At 49.7% G+C, this 21,048-nt stretch overlaps 1 protein-coding gene across 1 annotated transcript in view; it reads right to left on the bottom strand.

The window, feature by feature from the left end:
* Positions 1-19,026, bottom strand: part of ttn.1 (titin, tandem duplicate 1) — a 143,739-nt gene extending 124,713 nt beyond the window's left edge. Inside the window, 32 exon segments of the mRNA XM_028433823.1 lie at positions 16-247; positions 403-571; positions 652-793; positions 921-1,181; positions 1,318-1,578; positions 1,662-1,922; positions 2,003-2,266; positions 2,389-2,649; positions 2,733-2,993; positions 3,125-3,388; positions 3,465-3,737; positions 3,818-4,084; positions 4,212-4,493; positions 4,572-6,265; positions 7,169-7,337; positions 7,418-7,582; positions 7,671-7,903; positions 7,987-8,228; positions 8,325-8,552; positions 8,713-8,858; positions 8,987-9,129; positions 9,290-9,499; positions 9,711-9,783; positions 9,871-10,129; positions 10,205-10,267; positions 13,187-13,319; positions 13,453-13,673; positions 13,752-13,837; positions 13,916-14,203; positions 14,572-14,775; positions 15,051-15,154; positions 18,813-19,026. Of these exon segments, the coding sequence (XP_028289624.1) occupies positions 16-247; positions 403-571; positions 652-793; positions 921-1,181; positions 1,318-1,578; positions 1,662-1,922; positions 2,003-2,266; positions 2,389-2,649; positions 2,733-2,993; positions 3,125-3,388; positions 3,465-3,737; positions 3,818-4,084; positions 4,212-4,493; positions 4,572-6,265; positions 7,169-7,337; positions 7,418-7,582; positions 7,671-7,903; positions 7,987-8,228; positions 8,325-8,552; positions 8,713-8,858; positions 8,987-9,129; positions 9,290-9,499; positions 9,711-9,783; positions 9,871-10,129; positions 10,205-10,267; positions 13,187-13,319; positions 13,453-13,673; positions 13,752-13,837; positions 13,916-14,203; positions 14,572-14,775; positions 15,051-15,141 (7,846 nt within the window). The 5' untranslated portion in view covers positions 15,142-15,154; positions 18,813-19,026.
* Between the last annotated feature and the right edge of the window lie 2,022 nt (positions 19,027-21,048).

Here is a 21,048-nt window from a genome sequence, read left to right as displayed (position 1 = left end):
GTCCGGAGCTCTTACGTCTGACATGGAGGCTCATGGAGCTCCTGTTCTTGCCAGCAATGAAGGCGTACTCTCCAGCATCGCTCCTGTAGGTCTCAGAAATGGTGAGGCGGTGCAGTTTCCTGATGGTGGCATAGTTGAAGCGCTCCTCCACTGAGAACTTGATCTCCACCCCATTCCTGAGCCAACGACCCTCCACATCATCCTCGCTGACCTCAAACTCAAAGGTTGCTCTTTGTTTTTCAACAACCTGCAAAAACAGACCATTGGTTGGACTGAAAATCAGAACCTGAGATGTTCAGCAGCTCAAACACTGGGTGGGAAAAGAAACCACTAATAAAACTTTAACAGACAGTTTGAATTGAAATTAAAGCTGCATTTGAGGGTGAGGAAACATGAACTCACTGTGACATCTCTGCTGACTGGCTCTGTGATTTTCACATCTCGTCCCTCCACTGTCAAGTGACCCTTTGACATGCTTGATCCCGCCACAGCAGTGTAATCACCAGCATCAGACAGCCGGACGGATGGCAGAACCAGGCGGTGCACAAATTTGTCCGAAGTCATTTTGTACCTGCGGAAAACACAGAGGGTGATGAACTTCAAACAGTGTGGGTAATATCAGAAAACGCTCCGAAGCCAAATGTGACCTACCGGTCGGACATCTCCAACTCCTGGCCATCCTTCATCCACATCACCTGGACGTTTGGTTCAGAAACCTCACATTCAAAGGTCGCCCTCTTCTTCTCAGTGATCTTCAGGTCTTTCAGGTGTTTGGTGAATTCAACCACACGAGCTGCAACAAAAAGAAACAAGAATTTCCTCTGGGTTGGTAAAGTTTTATCTTAAACGAAAAATGGAATGGCGTAGCAGGTACGCCAAGTCCACCAGTAAAAATGAATATCCATAAAAACACATCTTACCCTCAACATAAAGTTTAGCTGCAGTAACCGCAGAGCCGGCCATGAAGGTGTATTCTGCACTGTCTCCAAAGTGAACGTTCCTGAGGCTCAGAGTGTGAGTGAGCTGTCTGCAGCGAGTCTGACACCGGTCTGTCGATCGGATCTCCATGCCGTTCTTTAGCCATTTATATGTGATTCCCTCGTAGTTGACATTCAGCTCAAGAGTAACCGTGTCCTTTTCCTGAGCATTCAGGTCCTGCAGCATTGTTGTGATGAGGATAGCTAAAAAACAACAACACAGAGTCAGTGCACTGGCACGTACACACTCAGTGAATCCTTCATTTCAGCATATTATTTGTCCATTAGATTTAGAATCCATTAACAGCTAACTCCCATCATCACTGCTAAGATAACTTACGGCTAACAGTTAGCTTAGCAGAGACTCTGTCGGTTCCGCAAATGAAGGTGTACTCTGCAGAGTCATCCCTGCTGGTGTTCATGATCTTCAGCTGGTGGAGTTTCCCCTGAACCACCATCCTGAACTTCTCGCTCATCTCAATCTCCATGCCGTTTTTAAGCCAAATGGAAGGAACGTTCAAGTGAGAAACTTCACACTCGAACGTGGCAGCCTGAGTCTCAGCGACTGTGACATTCTTCATGGGTTTGGTGACTCGCAGGGCTGAGTGCAAGAAGGTGAAAATAAATCTCTGCTCCTAGCAAGTCTTTATAAATGTACACATGCTGCTCTCTGCTAACACTTACACTCGACGGTAAGACGAGCACTGCACTGCAGGTGGCCCACAACAGCAGTGTACTCGCCCTCTTTGCTGTTGTCCACATTCTGGACAATCAGTTTGTGGGTCTTCTTCTCTGAGACCATCCTGTAGTGCTCGCTCTGCTTCAGCTCTGTGCTTTTAAACATCCATTTAACTGGGATGTCGTCCTCTGAGATGGCAACTTCAAATGTAGCCACGCCACCCAAAAGTGACGTCACATCCTTTGGCTTCTTCAGAATCTTGAGGGCTGTGGAAACATTTGACGCAGTTAAAAAGAATTCTGTCTCCTGAAAGTAAGAATGCTGACTTGCAGGCTTTGTGACTTACATTCAACATTGAGCCTGGCGTTTGCAGACAGTTTTCCCAGTTTGAATGAGTAAACACACTCATCGTGTGTGGTGCAGTTGTTGATCTTCAAGGTGTGGACTGTGCCTTCAATGCTGATCTCATATTTGTCGCTGGGCTGGATCTCAACACCGTTCTTAATCCACTGTGCCCCCCTCACATTCTCGTGGGTCAGCTCCAGGCTGAACACAGCTTCCTGAGTCTGGACTACATTCAGGTTCCTCAGAGTCTTCCTGATCTTCACAGCTGTGAACAGAAATGCCATTATGAGTCCACAAAGGGTTTATGTGTGTCATTGTTAGCTATTACATTTTCCAACATTCCTTCAGACACAAACAGTTGTTAGGATGTTTTTGTTTTCGACCTACCCTCGACTCTCAGGTTGGCTGAGGTCTTGGAGGTGGCGACGTGATAAGTGTACTCTCCGATGTCTGTGGCTTTGGTGATGATGATGACGAGGCGTCTCACGGCACCGTCCACTTCACTCAGTACGTTCTCATTGAATTCAACAGCCTGACCATCTTTCATCCACTTGCCTTCGGCAGAGGGGTTCGCTACTTCGCACTCCAGCACGGCAGTCTGGGAGTCGGCTACCACTAAATCACGCAGGGGCTTCTTGATGGCACCACCTGGTGATAAAAGACAGCCAGTTGAAGCTTGGTGGTGGAAACCATCTCTAAAAAAGTTAATGAAATCACTGAGTGTGGTGTACCTGACACGGTTAGTGAAGCCTTGCACATCTTTTCACCAGCGGCGAACATGTACTCGCCGTCTTCATCCTTCATTGCATTCATGACTGTGAGTGTGTGCCGCTTGTTCTTTGACTCCATCTTGTGCTTGGCGCTGGCTTTGAGCGGCTGCCTCTTGAAGGTCCAGAAGGCATCGACGCCGGGGTGAGAAACCTCAACTTCGAAGGTGACGTTCTCAGACTCAGAGCACTGTATGTCCTTCATTGGTTTCACAATCTGCACGTCTGTTACAACAGAGCCAATGATAAATCTCATAGATCAGTTCTGTGTGTGATGTCATACGGACATAGGAAAGACAGTTTTATGAGCGATTAGTGCAAATAAAAAAGCAAGCTTAGATCCTCGTGTAACTTACTCTGAACGGTAAACTTGCAGCTGGTGTCGGCTCGGCCAACCACCAGCTTGTAGTGTCCCTCATCAGAGGCGTAGGTACGGCTGAAGACCAGACGCTGCTTGGCCCCCTTTGCCACCATCTGGACACGCTCACTGGCCATCAGCTGTTTGTCGTTGTGGTACCATTTGACAGAGCTAACATCCTGAGCAGAGATTTTGGCCTCTAGCACGGTCTTGGTTCCCTCAACAGCGTTTGTGTCCTTTAATGGGATGAGGATGCCAATAGCTACAACACAGATTGAACGATTAGTTTGGACTGTTTATGCTGGAACATGAAGGTGAACATGTCTAATGTGACCTACTCTGAACAACCAGCTTTGCAGAGGTTGAGATCTCCTGAGCAGGAACCACAAAGGAGTACATTCCTAAGTCGTCCTTGACAGTGTCTTCAATCAGCAGTTTGTGGATTTGTTTGTCGATAACGATGTGCACGCGGTTGGAGGCTGTGACAGGCTGCCCATTCTTCATCCAAGACCCTTCAACGTTCTCCTGTGAGAACTTCACTTCAAGCTGAGCAATGTCACCCTCACAGACAATCAGGTCAGTCAAAGGCTGGATCAGGGTCACTGGACGCACTGCAATATAAAGACACACAAGCTCAGTGCTTCTGCCGGGAATTTGTTCAAATGAGTACAAACAGAGCATCATTACTCACATTTCATCTTCAGCGAGGCACTTGTCTTGAACTCGGCCACTTTAAAGGTGTATTTTCCCTGGTCTTCCTTCTTGACGTCTTTCACGGAGAGGGTGTGTCTTCCACGGCGGGAGGAGATGACGTATTTACTGCTGGGAGAGAGCAGTTTTTCTCCGAAGAACCAGCTGCCTTCAGCATCCTCACGAGACACAACACACTCAAACTCTCCTGAGTACGACTCCGGGACCTCGGTGCTCTCCAGCTGCTTCACAATCTCCAGAGGAGCTCCTGTTGATCACATCATGTGTGATAAGTCAATCACATTTAGACAAAACATATTTAAAGCAGTCATAGGCATTCCTCATTTTAAGGACTTTCTGACACTACTGAAAGAAGGACTGGACTTTGAACCAACCTTCAACATTAAGCCTGGCTGTTGTCCTGATGCTATCGTCGTCAGCAAGTACGCAAGTGTACTCTGCATCATCCCGCATGCCAATCATCAGCACAGACAGGAAGTGGACCTTTCTGTCAGAGTGCATCCTGTACTTATCTCCAGACAAGATCTCCTCATTATTCTTCAGCCATTTGACCTTCACAAAAGGCTCATTGGTTTCGCACTCAAAGGTAGCCATGGTGTCCTTCTCCTTGGCGTTGGTGTCCTCCAGCTTCTGTGTGAAGCTGATGACCTGTTTTGCTGCAGAGACAAAAGCCCAACCTGTGTTAAAAAACAGACACTTTAACAGTTACACATACACATTAAAAAAGCTGTTACCTTGTACCAACAGGAAGGCATGGCTCGAAGTCTCTCCAGCCGTGTTAGAAGCTTTAACCATGATGCTGGCAGAGTCCTCGGCGGTCACATCTCTGATGACCAGTTCGCACACGTGGTCCTCAGGCCAGTACCAGTAAACCCGGTCTGACTTTTCCAGCTGAACACCATTCTTGAACCACTGACACTCAGGCTCTGGTCTGCCGATGACTCGGACTCTGAACTTGACCTCGTTGCCTTGTGCCACAGTCTGGCTGGTGATTCGCTCCAGGATCTTAGGAGCCTCCATGCTGGCTGACAGTTTGACCCTCTCTGGTTTAAGAGGTTTAGCAGTGACTTTGCGGCGCTCCTCCTCCTTTTTCTTCTCAGCCTCCTCCTTCTCCTTGGCACGGTGAAGCAGCTCATCCTTTGTCTTTTTTAGCAGATCCTCATAGGACTCATCCCTTTTACGAGCCTTGAGCTCCACAGCAGTGATGGACTCGTAATAGCCTTCCTCTGTCCTGCGCTTGAACTTGCTCCTCAGCTCTGCTGACTCCTCTGTGGCTTTCTCATGGACAATCCTCTGAGCCTTCTTGAGCTTAACCACCTCTTTTAGCTGAGAGTCCTCGACGGTTTTGTCAACCTTCTGCACTTCAAATGGTACTTTTCCTGGTTCGGGTGTGGCCTCAGCTGCCTTAGCCTCTGCACGGCGTAGATGAGTCCTGAAGTCTTCCTTCTGTTGAATCTCTAGTTTCACGGTGTGCTCAGCTGAGCCCAGGTTGTTGTCTGCAACCACTTTGACCTCTCCTGAATCATAGGATTTTATTTCGGTAATTTCCAGATAGTAAATGCCGTCATAGCGGAGTCTGTATCTCTTGCTTTTGCGAATCAGTTGTCCATTGAGGTACCAGTTGACCTTCGGTGCTGGATGACCCGTCACTCTGCAGCGGAACCTTGCCGTATCGCCCTCCATTACTCTGACTGGTTCAGGAAGTAGAACAATCTCAGGTTTCATTTTCTCAGTTTCCTCTTCAGCAGTGACACCATAAGGTCCTCCTTCATGTGCCATGCGCTCCATCTCATCCATCCGGTATGTTCCCTTCCTGCCCTCAGGCAGCTGCGTCTCCTCTACGAGGCCTTTCTCGTCTTTGACGATGAGCGTGGCCGAGGTCTGGTCGACGCCGTACTTGTTGGTGGCTCTGCAGGTGATGACGCCGCTGTCTCTGGCATACGCAGCTTCGTAGTCCAGGCTGCAGTAGCCAAATTCATTGACCATGCGCAGCCTGTTGGCAGCAGCCAGAGGTTTGCCGTCATGCAGCCACTCCACCACCATCGTGGGATCACCGATAGGCGTCAGTCTGCACTCAAAGTGAGCAGGTCCAAAGCGCTTCATCCTGATGGAGGTCAGCTTTTTCTTGAATTGTGGTTTTTGCTGCTTCTCTTTGTCATACAGGTCGCCCTCCTCCCACTGCTCCTGACCGTACCGCAGGTGAAGAGGCTCCACCTCTGGAGGGGCGATCTCTTTGGCTTTGTAGGTTCCTTTGGGAATAATGAGCTTCCTCTCAGGTTCGGGCTCAGCATAGTCTACCTCCACATTGACTCTGCAACGGGTGGTGTCTCTGCCGGCCTTGTTGATGGCCGTGGCAGTGTACCAGGCGCTGTCTGACCCAGCAGCTGAGGGAATCTGGAATGTAGCCTCTCCTCTGGTGCCCTCAACCCTAGAACATGAAATGTTCCCATTAGATTCATAAAAAACATCATAACTCTTTCAAAATACACTTGACTAGACTAGACTTCTGACTAACTAGTAGACCAGTATGTGTGTCTGCAGCGGTGTGTGAAGAAGGTCCCCTCTGTGTTCTGAGGAGGCTCCGGTCCTTTAACATCTGTCGGACCATGCTGAGGATGTTCTATCAGTCTGTGGCAGCCATTTTGTTTACTGTTGTGTGTGGGGCAGCAGACTGAGAGCAGCAGACACAAACAGACTCAACACACTCATCAGAAGGGCCGGGGTGTTGTGGGGGGGTGGAGCTGGACTCCCTGACAGCAGGGTCAGACAGAAGGATGCTGTCTGAGCTGCAGGGATCCTGGAGAACAGCTTCCATCCTCTCTACCACATGCTGCTGAGGAGCAGGAGGACTTTAAGTACCAGACTGATCCCTCCTAAATGCACCACTGAGCCACAGGAGCTCATTCCTTCCTGTGGCCATCAACCTGAACACCTCCTCCCTCTGAGAGCAGTCTGATCTGACACACTGTCTGATTATATTTTACTGCTTACAGTGTTCCAGTTATATTATTAATGACTACCATTCTTTGAATTTTTTATTATTGCTCTGAATTTTATTTTATTTACTTGCTAGTTTACCTTACCCAATTTTATATTCCTAACCTTTTTCTGAGCGTGGAGCCCCTGGAACGTGAGACATTGCCCCTGGAATTAATAAAGTACCTCTGGTTTTGATTCTGGTAGATGGACAGTGTGAAAAGGGAGCACTGCTGCACAGTGAATAAGACTGTTGTGTGTTTATTACGGATATCTGAACATTCACTGACAGAACTGCAGCTTTGCTGTGAACTCAGTCTCATAACTACTGTTAGCACAGACAGCCAAGACATACTTGATGTGTGGGTGCTTGTGTGCGGTGATGATGTCACTGTTTTTCAGCCAGACAATGTCAGGCAAAGGGTTTCCAATGGCTTTGACAGCCAGTTCCACCAGAGTGCCCTGTTTCACACTGATGTTCTTGAGCTTCTCCACAAACTGAGGACGCACCAATGTTTCTTTGGCTGAAAAAGAAAGAAAGAAATCTCTGTAAGTATCTTCTGTTGCAGAGCGCCAGAAACCGGACAGTGAGTTTGGACCTTACCATCCACAGTGAGAGTGATGGAGATGGAAGACCGCCCAGCTCTGTTCTGAGCAACAACGGTCCACTCTCCGGAGTCCTGCGGCATGGCTGGGACTATGATCAGGGACTGAGTGCCGTCCTCTTTAACAACTATCTTGTGTGTGTAGTCACTAACCACTTGTTGTCCTGAGAGGGCAATGAATGGATTTGGATGGCCGTGAGACCAACAAAACAAGAGCAGTCTCTAGAATGATCTATGGTATGTTCTACTCACCATTATGGAACCAGTATGTGTCAGGCATCGGTCGGCCAACGACCTTCAAGTCGAATCTAGCGGTTTGTCCTTCAGAGCACTTACATGAGGACGGCTTCATGACAAACACAGGTTTGTAGAGTCTTTCCAGCTGAGCCTCATCGGTCTCATCCAGCCGACGGGCAGGAGAACGTCCAGGAGAGCGGCTGGGAGAGCGGCCCGGCGAGCGGCTCAGGGAACGAGGAGAGGTCGACCTGAGAAAGAATTAGTCAGCGCTGATTTCCTAATCATTCCGGATTCTAAGCATGTGATTTTATTCCCTTTGAGAAGAACATACCTGATCCTCTGCACTGCAGGCTGTGGTGTGTATCTCTGAGGTGTCACAGCACCGGACGGCTCCACAAAAAGCTTCCCAGAGCTGACGGCGTTTCCCTTCATGTTGGTAGCAAAGGCAGTGTACACTCCTTCGTCCTCTGGCAACACAACCGACAGACGGAGGCTGGCCCGTCCATCCTGCAGAACCTCCATCTGGTAACGGCCTCCGGGCCTGATGCGCTGGCCGTCTTTGTACCAAGTGATCTGCCAGAAGGTAAATTGTAAAATCATTTCAGATGACCTTGAGCTTTTGATTCAGTGCAGTTTACTAAAAAGAAACACGACTGAAAGATTCAGCACCTTGGGGAGTGGTGTTCCAGCCATCTTGCAGTGGAACGTGACGCCCATTCCCTCCATGATCCTGTAGTTTTTGATGGGTGTGTCGAAGGCCGGCTGTACTGCCTCAGTGGCAGTGGTGGTCACCATCAACTCTCCATCTTCTGTCACTATCTCTCTGTAGGTAATCTTCATGATATTGAGCTCGATCTCTTGGATGATCCGCTGCTCGATGGCAGACAGATGGAATTCCTGCAAACATGATGACGGTCAGTGAGTAAGGCCACCAAGTGCGAGACGGAGAACCTTCATCAGGCACAGCAAATTCAGAAAAAGCTTGGTGGAGGTTTGAGGGGCTGTGTGACACTAAGTGAGAGGCCGTCGATGCTGGTCTACTGTGTGTGTCTGTTACCTGTCCTGAGATAATGGTTGTGGTCATTTGCTCCATTGTTGTCACTGTGACAGGAGGAACATCTGCCACTTTGGGTTCCTGCACCACAGCTGTCACCTCAGTCTTAAAGGTTGCTTCCTGTTTCTTCAGGTAGACTTCATATTCCTCTGTTGGAAACAAAGGATTTCATTTCACGTGTGAGGCAGATCACCGGACGTCTGTAAATGCTGACAAAGAACTGTGACATAATTTGTTCCTCTTATATTATGATGTCAGAGGCGTTGTGTTGACGGACCTTCCTCTAGCAGACTGACGGAGGCGGAGATGTCTCCAAGCTGGTTCTTGGCAAAGACGGAGTATTCTCCGGCATCATCGGCAAAGGTCATGGAGATCTCCAACCTGCACTCACCAGTCTCCTTCTTGTAGGCAACTTTGTATCTGATGGAGAGCAGGAGGAAGACGTGTTCCAGAGATGATTAGTGAAAATGTAGTTTAGCAATAAAAAAGTTTAGCCTGAGGGTGGCGCTAGAGTGAAGTGATCATTCTGTCAGGAACAGCAATGAGTGTGTACATGAATGGGTTCTGTGTGTGTGCACACCTGTATCCGGTGGTGAGCGGGACGCCGCTCTTCTTCCAGATGATGTGCGGTTTGGGGCTTCCGCCAACCTGACACTCGAACACAACACTTCCTCCCTCCACCAGCTTCTGGACGGTGGGTTTCTTGATGAAGAAGGGAGCAGCAGCAGCAGCATCTGACTCGGTCACACTCACCTGAGTCATAGTCTCTTCTCTGGCTTCTACAGTTAATCTGGAAACACAGATTTGTTTTTCAGGCTAACAGATCCAAAGTGTTCCTCTGGTTCAGTCTCAGTCACATGAGTGCAATGGCTGCCTCACGGCTGCCTCCACCATGTGAGGTCAGACAGACAGATGTTTCAATCACTACCTTCACATGAAAACATCAGGCCTGCATGAAACATATGACACCTCTTTGGTTTTGGAGGTTTTGAGTGACTCACAGTTTTTCCTCAGCAGTTTCAACATGTTCAGTGATGGCAGCAGTTTCCTCTCTGCTCTCGATGTCTTCAGACACTGGAGGACAAAGACCAAGTTCCTGTCAGCTGGCAGACACCAGGAGAGGCGACAGAAGAACAGTTTTTACTCATAGTTTGTACTGACCTTGAACAAGCAGGTAGCAGGAGGTGCTGACGGTGCCCGCCTCATTGGTGGCGGTGCAGGTGAAGCGGCCACTGTCTTCTGCAAATGCCTCGCGGATCACCAGGCGGGCGAATCCGCTCTCATAGCTGATGTGGAAATCAATGGAGCTTTCAATCTTAAAGTCCTCTCTGAACCACATGACGATAGGAGCGGGCTGACCGCTGATCTGACACTCCAGGGTCACTGACTCGCCCTCCGTCACGTTTGTGTTCCTCAAACCCTGCACACACAAAAACCATGTCACCGTCCCAAAGCAATGTAAATCATCATATACTCAGTGAGGGGATCCACTTACAGACACCAGTGTGGGTGGAACCACTGCACCACCTGCAGAGGGTACAGCTGCTGCCTCCACCACCTGCAGTACAGACAGAGATTGTTCAAACAGATCCATGACAGTGACACAGAGCAGACACTCCAGACTTGATGTCCACCATGAAATAAAGACGAGATGACACAGACAAATGGAGAGGAGGCTGGGTGGGCTCAAGAGGTGAGGATGAGGTTGTCAATAGCACCAGTGAACAAGTTCAAGTATTTATTAGGGGCGACGATTATTTCTGGATTCTACAGAAATCAAGAAAACCGGACTTCCAAAGAACCACCGAGGTCATTACATCCCAAGACAACATCTAACTGGTGTGGCCAAACTGTTTCCAGTGGAGCTATTTAAATAATATAGAGCATCTTTTAGTGCACTCAAATCTGAAACAGGTCTGCTCTGTCTCATCAGGTTTTCTTGTCCTGTTTGATCCAGCTCTTTAAACCAGATTACAAACCTGGGCTCCCCAGTCCTCATACATTCTCTCCATGCCCCCTGAGTACACCACCCCCGTCTGTAACTCAGTGCCAACACCACTCTGATATTTCTCAGTGAAGTCTTTGAATGGCGGGGGGACAGGCTCTGGGGTCTCTCTGGTCTCTGCCGCTCTACAAGACGGGCTGGGAGACTTGACGGGCTTGATGATCTTTCTAGCAGTGGCAGAGGTTGAGGATAACTCTTTCTGCAGAGTGGCGATAGCAGAGCCGGCGATGGAAACCTGACCGACCCAAAGAGGAGGAAGAGCCACACCGTCATCAAGAAAACCAGCGTCAGAGTTTGTGTTAAACACAGCAGGAGGATCTACAGGACGTTAGTCTGATTACAGCTGCTACAGTCTGAAGCTGGATTAATGTGGATTAAACTAAAGGGATGAAGGGAAAGAAGGTTAGAGGGGATCGTTTGTTATTTTATGGACATATTTTTTCAAACAGTTTGCATTTCAGGCAAGCAGTAATAACCGAATGGAGGCAGATTCTCAGCTCAGGGACACTGTCTGCACTTCACAGTGGTTTGTTTCTTAATGTCAACAGATTACACTGCTCTGCATGTTACAGCTTGAAGTCACACGTTCAGGCTAACATTAGCAGCTGTGTCCTGATTACAGTGGATGTGGGGAAGTTTACATGATGTGTCCTTCAACACTGATTCAGTGTGTCCTTGTTATTCGGGTTATTTCGTGCTGCTTGCCTGATGTTGCTGCTCTTACCTCGCAGCTAGACTCAAGTTTTGGGACTGAAACTTTAGAAATGGTGAAGTGTGGAACTGGAGACGGGGCGAGACCAGTGTCCACACGGGAGGAGATTTCTGTCGCTCTCTGAATCTGGAGTAACCAACACACACAGGAGCGTTACAACCAGGAAGAGTTTCAGAGCTGGACAGTGTGAGAAATGTGTGGGATGATTCTGCTTCACGTCATTATCAAGAGATTTGTCCTCTATGTTTTATCATTATTCTGTTTGTGTGCACATGTATGATGCCAGCCTCCCTGAAGGGCTTGACATTAAATTGTGTTTACAGTATATCAGTGCTAGGACAGACTCATTCAGGGCCTGGGTCTGAAGTGACGTGTTAACCCGGCTCAGTGACTCTGACAGGCGGTCAAATCTCTTGGTAACTGGTGGTGCCTTCGCTCTGGAGGCCTCCCTAACCTGAGGCTGAGGCAGCGTTCGCTCAGGTGTTAGCTCCTGAGCAGTGGTGAGCATTGCTCCAGCCTGCACACTTGTTGATGTCCAGGCGGCTTGATACTGTTGTTCAGCCCGCTGCCTTAACTCCGCCTCTGCAGCCTCCAAGTCCTCCTCTTCAGCTCGACCACCCTCCACATGCATGGGCTGACGGACGCGAGCGAGGTCGACAGCGGCCACCACCGTGGCCACCGCCCCGGCTCTTTTCCCTCCCTCGGCCTGGAGACACAACCAGCAGCACATAGATCTCAGGACATCCATGGCAGAGCAGTGGCACAGAGACAGGCAGGTGGACGCAGCAATTCATTTTTTTTTATTTTAGATACTTTAGTAATCCCAGAGGGAAATTGTGTAAGGCTGCTGCCAAGCAGTGTCATACAATGACTAGCAAGGCGCACAGGCAGTGCGGGGTGAAGTGCCTTGCCCAAGGACACACAACAATGACTTAGGGAGGAGTTGAGATCTAACCACCAACCTTCCGGTTATTGGACAACCCTGCTATACCACTGAGCCACTGCTGCCCCCAAATGCTAAGCTAGGTGTACCACGTCCTGACAGCCAACAGGCTGAATAAGGCAAAGGTACAATTTAAAGAAGGTGACCCCATTTGAACCCAATTTAAGCGTCGCTGTTTAGAAACCTGCCTGATTCTGACACCAGTGATCAGCTGACACAGGTCTGATGACACAGGAACACCAGCATCACTGTCACATGGTCACACCAGCAGCTTCCTGCTCAGATCAGAGCTCCGTCTGGATCACTGCCTGATTGACAGCAAGCTGAGGAGCACACGTCTGTCCCGGAGTAAAATCAGCTGAAAGTGAAGTGAAGTGAAGTGAAGTGAAGTGAAGTGAAGTGACGCCACAATCTTGTGGAAAAAATGAAAAAAGAGGGCGGAGCAGCTGTGTGTCTGTCCGAGAGTCTGCATCTTCTCCCAGTGAGCACATCACATCATGGCCACCACATGGATCTGGATCCAAGCCTTCCTTAATCACTGGCTCACAGCTCAGGATAACGCTGATGATCAGAGTGTTTACACACATAAAAACACATAAAAAACAAGGTGGAGGTGTGCGGAGGCCTGAAGGCCTGTAGAATGATGAGCTCTGGCAGAGCTGGGGTGTTTGTCAGGTCGGCGACGGGCAGATGTCACGGCACACAGCTCAGAGTGCAGATGGTACTAACACACGTAACATGGACTCCTTCTCATGGACTCTCTTAACCAGTGGCCTGTGGACTACCCCCACCCTACCCCATGTGGCCCCTCCCTCACCTGTTTGACCACAGTCTCCTGGACCATCTGGGAGACAGCGCTGACCTCAACCACGTCTCCCTGCTTCCATGGCGGGAGGACGTCGGCGCCAGCGGCCGGTGGCTTGCGTGCAGTGATGGGGGACTTGACCGGCCTGACGGGGAGCGTGAGAGGGTCAGAGTCAGAAGGAGCTGTGATGATTCTTGTAAACTAGATCCCCATCAGTAACCTGTTAGTAAACATCCTGCCATTGATGAAGTCCTATTAGATCATTAAATGACACCCACCTGACAGGCGTGGGCGTGGGCGCCTTCACATGTCTGACAGGTGACGGTGACTGCTGGCGCCCTCCAGCCACCTTGGCGACCAGCGAGGGCTGTGGCGGGGACTTGGACGTAGGTTTAGGAGGAACTCTGGGTGGGGTTTTGTGAGCCAGCTGCTGAGTCAGCCCCGCACCCTCTACATGCATCTCCATCATGGTGGTGGCCTGGAAACTGGCCTCCATCCTCTGAGGACAGAATGAGGTGAGACAATAAGATGGAAGATAAGAGACCCCGATCTGATGGCTGACTGCAGGTTTTTGTACCTTTTCCACTCTGGTTTGTCGAGTCTGTGAGATCTGGGAGGTTGAAATGACTGTCTTGGTTTTCTTGGCTGGAACGGCTTCTTCACCTGAACACACACACATTAGTCCAGTCTGAGATCTGGATTGGAGCAAACCTTCAATATGATTCAGATTTTATCCCTCACCTTGAACCAGCAGCTCAGCAGTGGAGGTGGCCCGTCCGCTGCTGTTGGTGGCTGTCACAGAATACGTCCCAGAATCCTCTGGGAAGGCCTCAGCGATCAGCAGACTGTACAGGTCTCCGTCCTGGAGGATCCTGAAGTCGGCTGAGCTCTGGATCTCGGCTCCCTCTCTGTAGAACTTGACCACAGGTGTTGGGATTCCGGTCACCCTGACGTCCAGCCTCACCTGGCTGCCCTGCCTCACCGTCAGGCTCTGCAGTCTCTGAAGGAAGCTGGGAGGAGCCGTCTCCGCTGGAGGAGGAGGTACAGATGGATTTCAGCTGTGTGTAAAGGCCTGATGCTAGCATGGCTAAACACAGTGTTAACTGGAACACAGAATACGATCAGCAGGATGAGGCCTACAGTCACAGTTCAGTCTGCTGACTCTGGATATCAGGATGTTTTGCTGTCCCTGTCTCCTGCGGTGTACCACATGGATCCATTCTGGGTCATATCTTATTTGTTACAAATACTTCCATTGGATTATGGGTGCATGGACTCTGTGCAGCTGAGTCTTAAATCTGTCTGAGACCAGAGCTGTCTGGTCAGGGTTTTTGTTGGATTACATGTATGAATGCGGAGTTTGTGGTTAAAGTCTCTCTGCGTCTGCACTGACTCACCTGTGACGAGGAGCTCGGCAGTGCTCGTGGCTTGTCCAGCGCCGTTGGTGGCTCTGACAGAAAATCTCCCGCTGTGTGCGGCAGTCACAGCGGGGATCCTCAGAACAGCGCGGCCGTCGCTGAACGAGATCTGAATGCCGGGCAGAGCGGCGGCGGAAAGAACCTGGCCATCACGGAACCAGCTCACCTCAGGAACTGGAGAACCTGCAGAGGAGGTCCGTGAGAGTTTGTGCTGTAGAACTCATACACAGCACACAGAAGGATTTCCTCTTCTTTACACAGTTAGCATAGCATAATACTACATTCAGTGTGTGTGTGCCAAGCTAAGCTAAACATGACAGGATATAAAAACAGGAAAATCAGCATCACTAACAGCCATTAGGTGGCCATCTTTTCCTGCTTCTGGATTTATGCTAAGCTAGGATAAGCATGGATCTGTCCGGGCTGTAATGATTTCTAGAATCACTTTGTTTTCTTACCACTAACTTGAGCCTCGAACGTGGCGGCACTACCCTCAAGTGCCACGACGCTCTGAAGCGGCTGTGTGAATGTCGGCGCCTGTGTTGACATGTTGGTCGGCACCCTGCAACACAAAGACACACACAGACACACACAGAGTGCATCAGTCTGCAGCACAGAAACATCAGCTGTGTGTGTGAAGTACTAAAATAATAAATATCTTTCTTCTCATCTGGCAGGAGGTGAAACTCAGAGCACTTCTTTCTGAAACCAACAGCAGCTACACAGTCTGAGATCTACCAGCAGAGGGCGCTGCCACTACACAAAGCCTGACACATTCTGAGCAGCTGAAAACACAAACTACCAGCAGGACCAACACCATCAGCTCCACCTGTCTGCCTGTCACACAGCTGAAAATAAGACCAGAGAAGAAGAAGGAGCTCCAGCTGCAACACAAACAACAAGAACCAGTAATGAGTGATATTCTGTTGGAGCTCTGCATCGATGGAAAAGTGCTGAGTGTCCTGCTGTTTGAGTTTCAGCAGAGACAGAGAGACAGGTGAGACGGACAGCAGCTATAAATGTCTGACGGACACCAGCAGCTGGACAGTCATCAGGAGGAGGAGGGGGCAGGAGAGGGCGAGGAGCAGGGAGAGGAAGAGCAGGGAGAGGAGGAGCAGGGGGAGGAGGAGCAGAGGGAGGAAGTAGCAGGGAGAGGAAGAGCAGGGAGAGGAGGAGCAGGGAGAGGAGGAGCAGGGAGAGGAGGGGAGGAGGAGCAGGGAGAGGAGGAGCAGGGAGAGGAGGAGAGGAGGAGCAGGGAGAGGAGGAGCAGAGGGAGGAGGAGCAGGGAGAGGAAGAGCAGGGAGAGGAGGAGCAGGGGGAGGAAGTAGCAGGGGGAGGAGGAGCAGGGAGAGGAAGAGCAGGGAGAGGAGGAGCAGAGGGAGGAAGGAGCAGAGGGAGGAGCAGGGAGAGGAGGAGCAGAGGGAGGAGGAGCAGGGGGAGGAAGTAGCAGGGAGAGGAAGAGCAGGGAGAGGAGGAGCAGGGAGAGGAGGAGAGGAGGAGCAGGGAGAGGAGGAGCAGAGGGAGGAGGAGCAGGGAGAGGAAGAGCAGGGAGAGGAGGAGCAGGGGGAGGAAGTAGCAGGGCGGGGAGGAGCAGGGAGAGGAAGAGCAGGGAGAGGAGGAGCAGGGGGAGGAAGGAGCAGAGGGAGGAAGGAGCGGGGGGAGGAAGGGGCATGGAGAGGAGGAGCAGGGAGAGGAAGGAGCAGGGGAGGAAGGAGCAGGGGAGGAAGAGCAGGGAGAGGAGGAGCAGGAGGAGCAGAGGGAGGAGGAGCAGGGATCAGTTGGTGCAGAGAACATAAACCAAATGTGAGAAGTTTAACATGAACAATATAAAGTTCTGAATAATTGAACTCACTGAACACAAAGAGGAGAAAAACAGAATGATCAAATATAAATCAATCAATCGATCAATAATCAATCATCATTTCATGACCTGGATGAAGGAGAGCATCCACAGACATACTGCAGGTGATCAATATGTATTGATGACATCACTGCTGCTTTCTACTAAGACTCATTCAATGTGAACTTGATTTATTTTACTCATGCAGCTCCTCAAACCTGATCGATCAATTATTAATCAATCACTTTGATCAGAAACAAATGAATCACACACAGAGACACAGAGAGACACACACACACACAGAGACACACACACACACACACACACACACAGACACACACACACACAGACACACACACACAGAGACACACACAGACACACACACACACGGACACACACACACAGACAGAGACACACACACACACAGACACACACACAGACACACACACACACACAGACACACAGACACACACACAGACACACACACACAGAGACACACACAGACACAGAGACACACACACACACACACACACACACACACAGACACACACACACAGACACACACACAGACACACACACACAGAGACACACACAGACACAGAGACACACACACACACACACACAGACACACACACACAGACACACACACACAGAGACACACACAGACACACGGACACACACACACACACAGAGACACACACACACACAGACACACACAGACACACACACACACACACACACAGTTTATCATGTATTTTCAGCTGCAGAATAAAAACGTATTGATTTTGATAAAAACACGAGGACCAGCTCTATGTATTGAGCTCAGAAATGTATTGATCTTCAGATGATAAGACGAGGTGTGATCGAACACTGCCTGCTGGGATCACTGTGGAAATCCTGCCTCCAACAACTTGAACTCCTCATCTCTGCCAAAGATAGCAGTGAGTGTCTGACAGACCTGGAACAAGGTCTGACTGCAGTCCTTGTTCTGTCCTTTATATTCACACTCAAAGTGCTTCTGTTCCTGTAAATCATGTCCGGCCTGTTGTTACATTAGGGCTTAATGATGCTGACCGTATGTTGCTGTCATCTCCCTTGGGATGAATAACGTACTTCTATTCTATTGTATTGATCATTCATCATCTGCAGCTGATCTGAGAGGTATCAATAAGTATTGATCAGTTTGTTCCACATAAACACTCAGATGATGTCAGAGCTGCCGTTTGTGTTCACGTTCCCTTTGTGTCTTCAGCTGTTTGTGTTTGGTAACAAAACAGAAACGTGTCTGACGACCAGCAGCAGGTGGTTCACACGAAGCCTTCAACAGCACGCCGTCCTACACTATATATTATTATACTATATATACATACATATATACAGTACCATCAGTTCATCCTGACACAACCTGTTATTTACTCAGAAATATCAGATTGAATATTCCAGTTGGTACAAACATGTTTCACAGTTTGGAGCCAGAAGGAACCAAATCAGCTGATTTAAATATAAATCTGTAGATTCTATATTCCCAGCTGTGTAGTGACGAGTGAAGACAGACACACAAACTGACCTCTGCTGCTCACTGTGTCACACAACACACACTCAACACAGTATTGACTTTAAAGGCAGCAACATGTGACACTTGAACAGCCCTTCAACAAACTTCACTGCTAGTTTTTTCAAGTTCATCAATACTTTCAATAACCACATAATCAATAGGCAGAGCGGGAATAACCGGTGATGTATGTGTTCCTGCAGTCTGAGTGTGACAGCGAACGCCTCCGTCAGGACAGCTGCTGCCATTCAGCCGATTGGAGGAGAAGCTGTCGAGTTTCACAGCTTGTGTCTGCATGAGGCGACTTTCAGCCCCAACTGATCACAAGCTGATCAATGGACAATCAATACACATGACTTCAACCTGATCAATGGACAATCAATACACATGACTTCAACCTCCCAGAGGGCCAAAGCACATAAACTCAGCTGATATTTACAGATCGGCATCTGAGCGACAGATATGGCAGTGGTCAAAAATACCCTGCCCCCCGCCACCCCCACCCTGCCCCCCGCCACCACCCCCACCCTGACCTCCTGCAGTTTGAGTGACAGGCAGCATGTGGCACATAGCTGGAGGTGAAGCTGATAGCCCTGCTGCCGATTCCCTTAAAAAGCCATCAGCCGCCCAGCTGACAGTCCACTCTCATGCTATCAGCGGCTATTCTTGGCTTTCCACAGATCGTTTTATGCACGCGGCCGCTTCCACCTGCTCCCAAAATACATCCACACAAAAACACCAGAGTTGTCCAAAAACCCGGGTCCCTGTAAACCACATGTTCAGTGCAGGCAGGTAATCACACACGCAGACACAAGGGCAGCTACTCACTTGTATCCACAAGAGTGCCTGGTACTGATGGGACGGAGCCCGGCTGACTAACCAGCAAGTGTCCTTATCCAGAAAGGTTGTTCCAGAAAAATCCAAGGAGAGAACGGTTGAGCCTCGAAATATCCCCGAAAAAACAAAACTACACAGAGAGAGGCCGTGTAGTTTTGCTTTCCCTCCTCGCAATCCCTCCACCCGAGGCGAGGCTGGGAATGCTCCAACTGCTCAGGAGGGCCCAGATGGTGGTTTAGGGTTTTATACCAGGGGGACAACCTGCATCATCAGTGCAGCAGCACTCCCCATTGGCTGACAGGACACTCAGGGGGGCATGATGGGAAACGGCAGTCATTTATGCAACCTCCAAACTTTCAGTCAGTCTGTGGCTGTTGATCCGGCTTTGATTCAGATCCGTCTGAGGCGGTCCAACCACAGCTCACTGAAAACTCTCTCTTAAAAGAGGTAAAGCAACATTTATCAGTGTTTAAGGCACCACAGTCCACAAGTCATCAAAGAAGTGCTGACCAAAAGGAGACAGAGCCTGTCCCTGTCACTCAAACCCCCACTCACACCGTTACAACACACCAACAAGCCCCCACTCACACCTCACAATCCTGGATCCTGCAGCTGCAGGCAGCCAGTGTCCCCCAGCAACCCAGACCAGCTCCACAGGACTGAAGATCCAGCAGATCACACACATTAATTTAATTCAGTTTTATTATGCAGCGCATTTTACAATCAGAATTGTCTCAAAGCGCTTCACAGAGACCCAGAGCCTGAACCTGAGCATGCAGACAGTGTCAGGAAAAACTCCCTTTAACAGGAAGAAACCTTGAACAGGACCCGACTCATAAGGAAGAACCTTCCTACTGACAGTCGGCCGGGTAGAGGAGGAGAAGAAGAGGGAGACAGGACAGAGAGGATGAAGGAGAGAGAGGAGAAGAAGAGGGAGACAGGACAGAGAGGATGAAGGAGAGAGAGAGAGGAGAAGAGAGGATGAAGGAGAGAGAGAGAGGAGAAGAAGAGGGAGACAGGACAGAGAGGATGAAGGAGAGAGAGAGAGGAGAAGAAGAGGGAGACAGGACAGAGAGGATGAAGGAGAGAGAGAGAGGAGAAGAAGAGGGAGACAGGACAGAGAGGATGAAGGAGCGAGAGAGAGGAGAAGAAGAGGGAGACAGGACAGAGAGGATGAAGGAGAGAGAGAGAGGAGAAGAAGAGGGAGACAGGACAGAGAGGATGAAGGAGAGAGAGAGAGGAGAAGAAGAGGGAGACAGGACAGAGAGGATGAAGGGAGAAGGACAGAGAGATGAAGGAGAGAGAGGAGGAGAAGAAGAGGGAGACAGGACAGAGAGGATGAAGGAGAGAGAGAGAGGAGAAGAGGGAGACAGGACAGAGAGGATGAAGGAGAGAGAGGGGAGAAGAGGGAGACAGGACAGAGAGGATGAAGGAGAGAGAGGAGAAGAGGGAGACAGGACAGAGGATGAAGGAGAGAGAGAGGAGAAGAAGAGGGAGACAGGACAGAGAGGATGAAGGAGAGAGAGAGAGAGGAGAAGAAGAGGGAGACAGGACAGAGAGGATGAAGGAGAGAGAGGGGAGAAGAAGAGGGAGACAGGACAGAGAGGATGAAGGAGAGAGAGGAGAAGAAGAGGGAGACAGGACAGAGAGGATGAAGGAGAGAGAGGAGAAGAAGAGGGAGACAGGACAGAGAGGATGAAGGAGAGAGAGAGGAGAAGAAGAGGGAGACAGGACAGAGAGGATGAAGGAGAGAGAGAGGAGAAGAAGAGGGAGACAGGACAGAGAGGATGAAGGAGAGAGAGAGAGGAGAAGAAGAGGGAGACAGGACAGAGAGGATGAAGGAGAGAGAGAGGAGAAGAGGGAGACAGGACAGAGAGGATGAAGGAGAGAGAGAGAGAGAGGGAGAGGAGAAGACAGGACAGAGAGGATGAAGGAGAGAGAGGAGAAGAGGGAGACAGGACAGAGAGGATGAAGGAGAGAGAGAGAGAGAGGGAGAGGAGAAGACAGGACAGAGAGGATGAAGGAGAGAGAGAGGAGAAGAGGGAGAGGAGAAGACAGGACAGAGAGGATGAAGGAGAGAGAGAGGAGAAGAGGGAGAGGAGAAGACAGGACACAGTTAATGACAAAACATAATGGATCATAATTCGGCCTGAGAGTGACGAGAAGAGAGGAAGAGGATTATGGTCACAGACTAAGTTACCATGGTAACAGACTATGAACTATGTCA

The sequence above is a fragment of the Parambassis ranga genome, chromosome 21 (genome assembly GCF_900634625.1).
Source record: "Parambassis ranga chromosome 21, fParRan2.1, whole genome shotgun sequence".
In the NCBI taxonomy this organism is placed as follows: Eukaryota; Metazoa; Chordata; class Actinopteri; family Ambassidae; genus Parambassis; species Parambassis ranga.
Note: the sequence above shows the minus strand (reverse complement) of the source record. Positions and strands in the feature narration are given on the sequence as shown.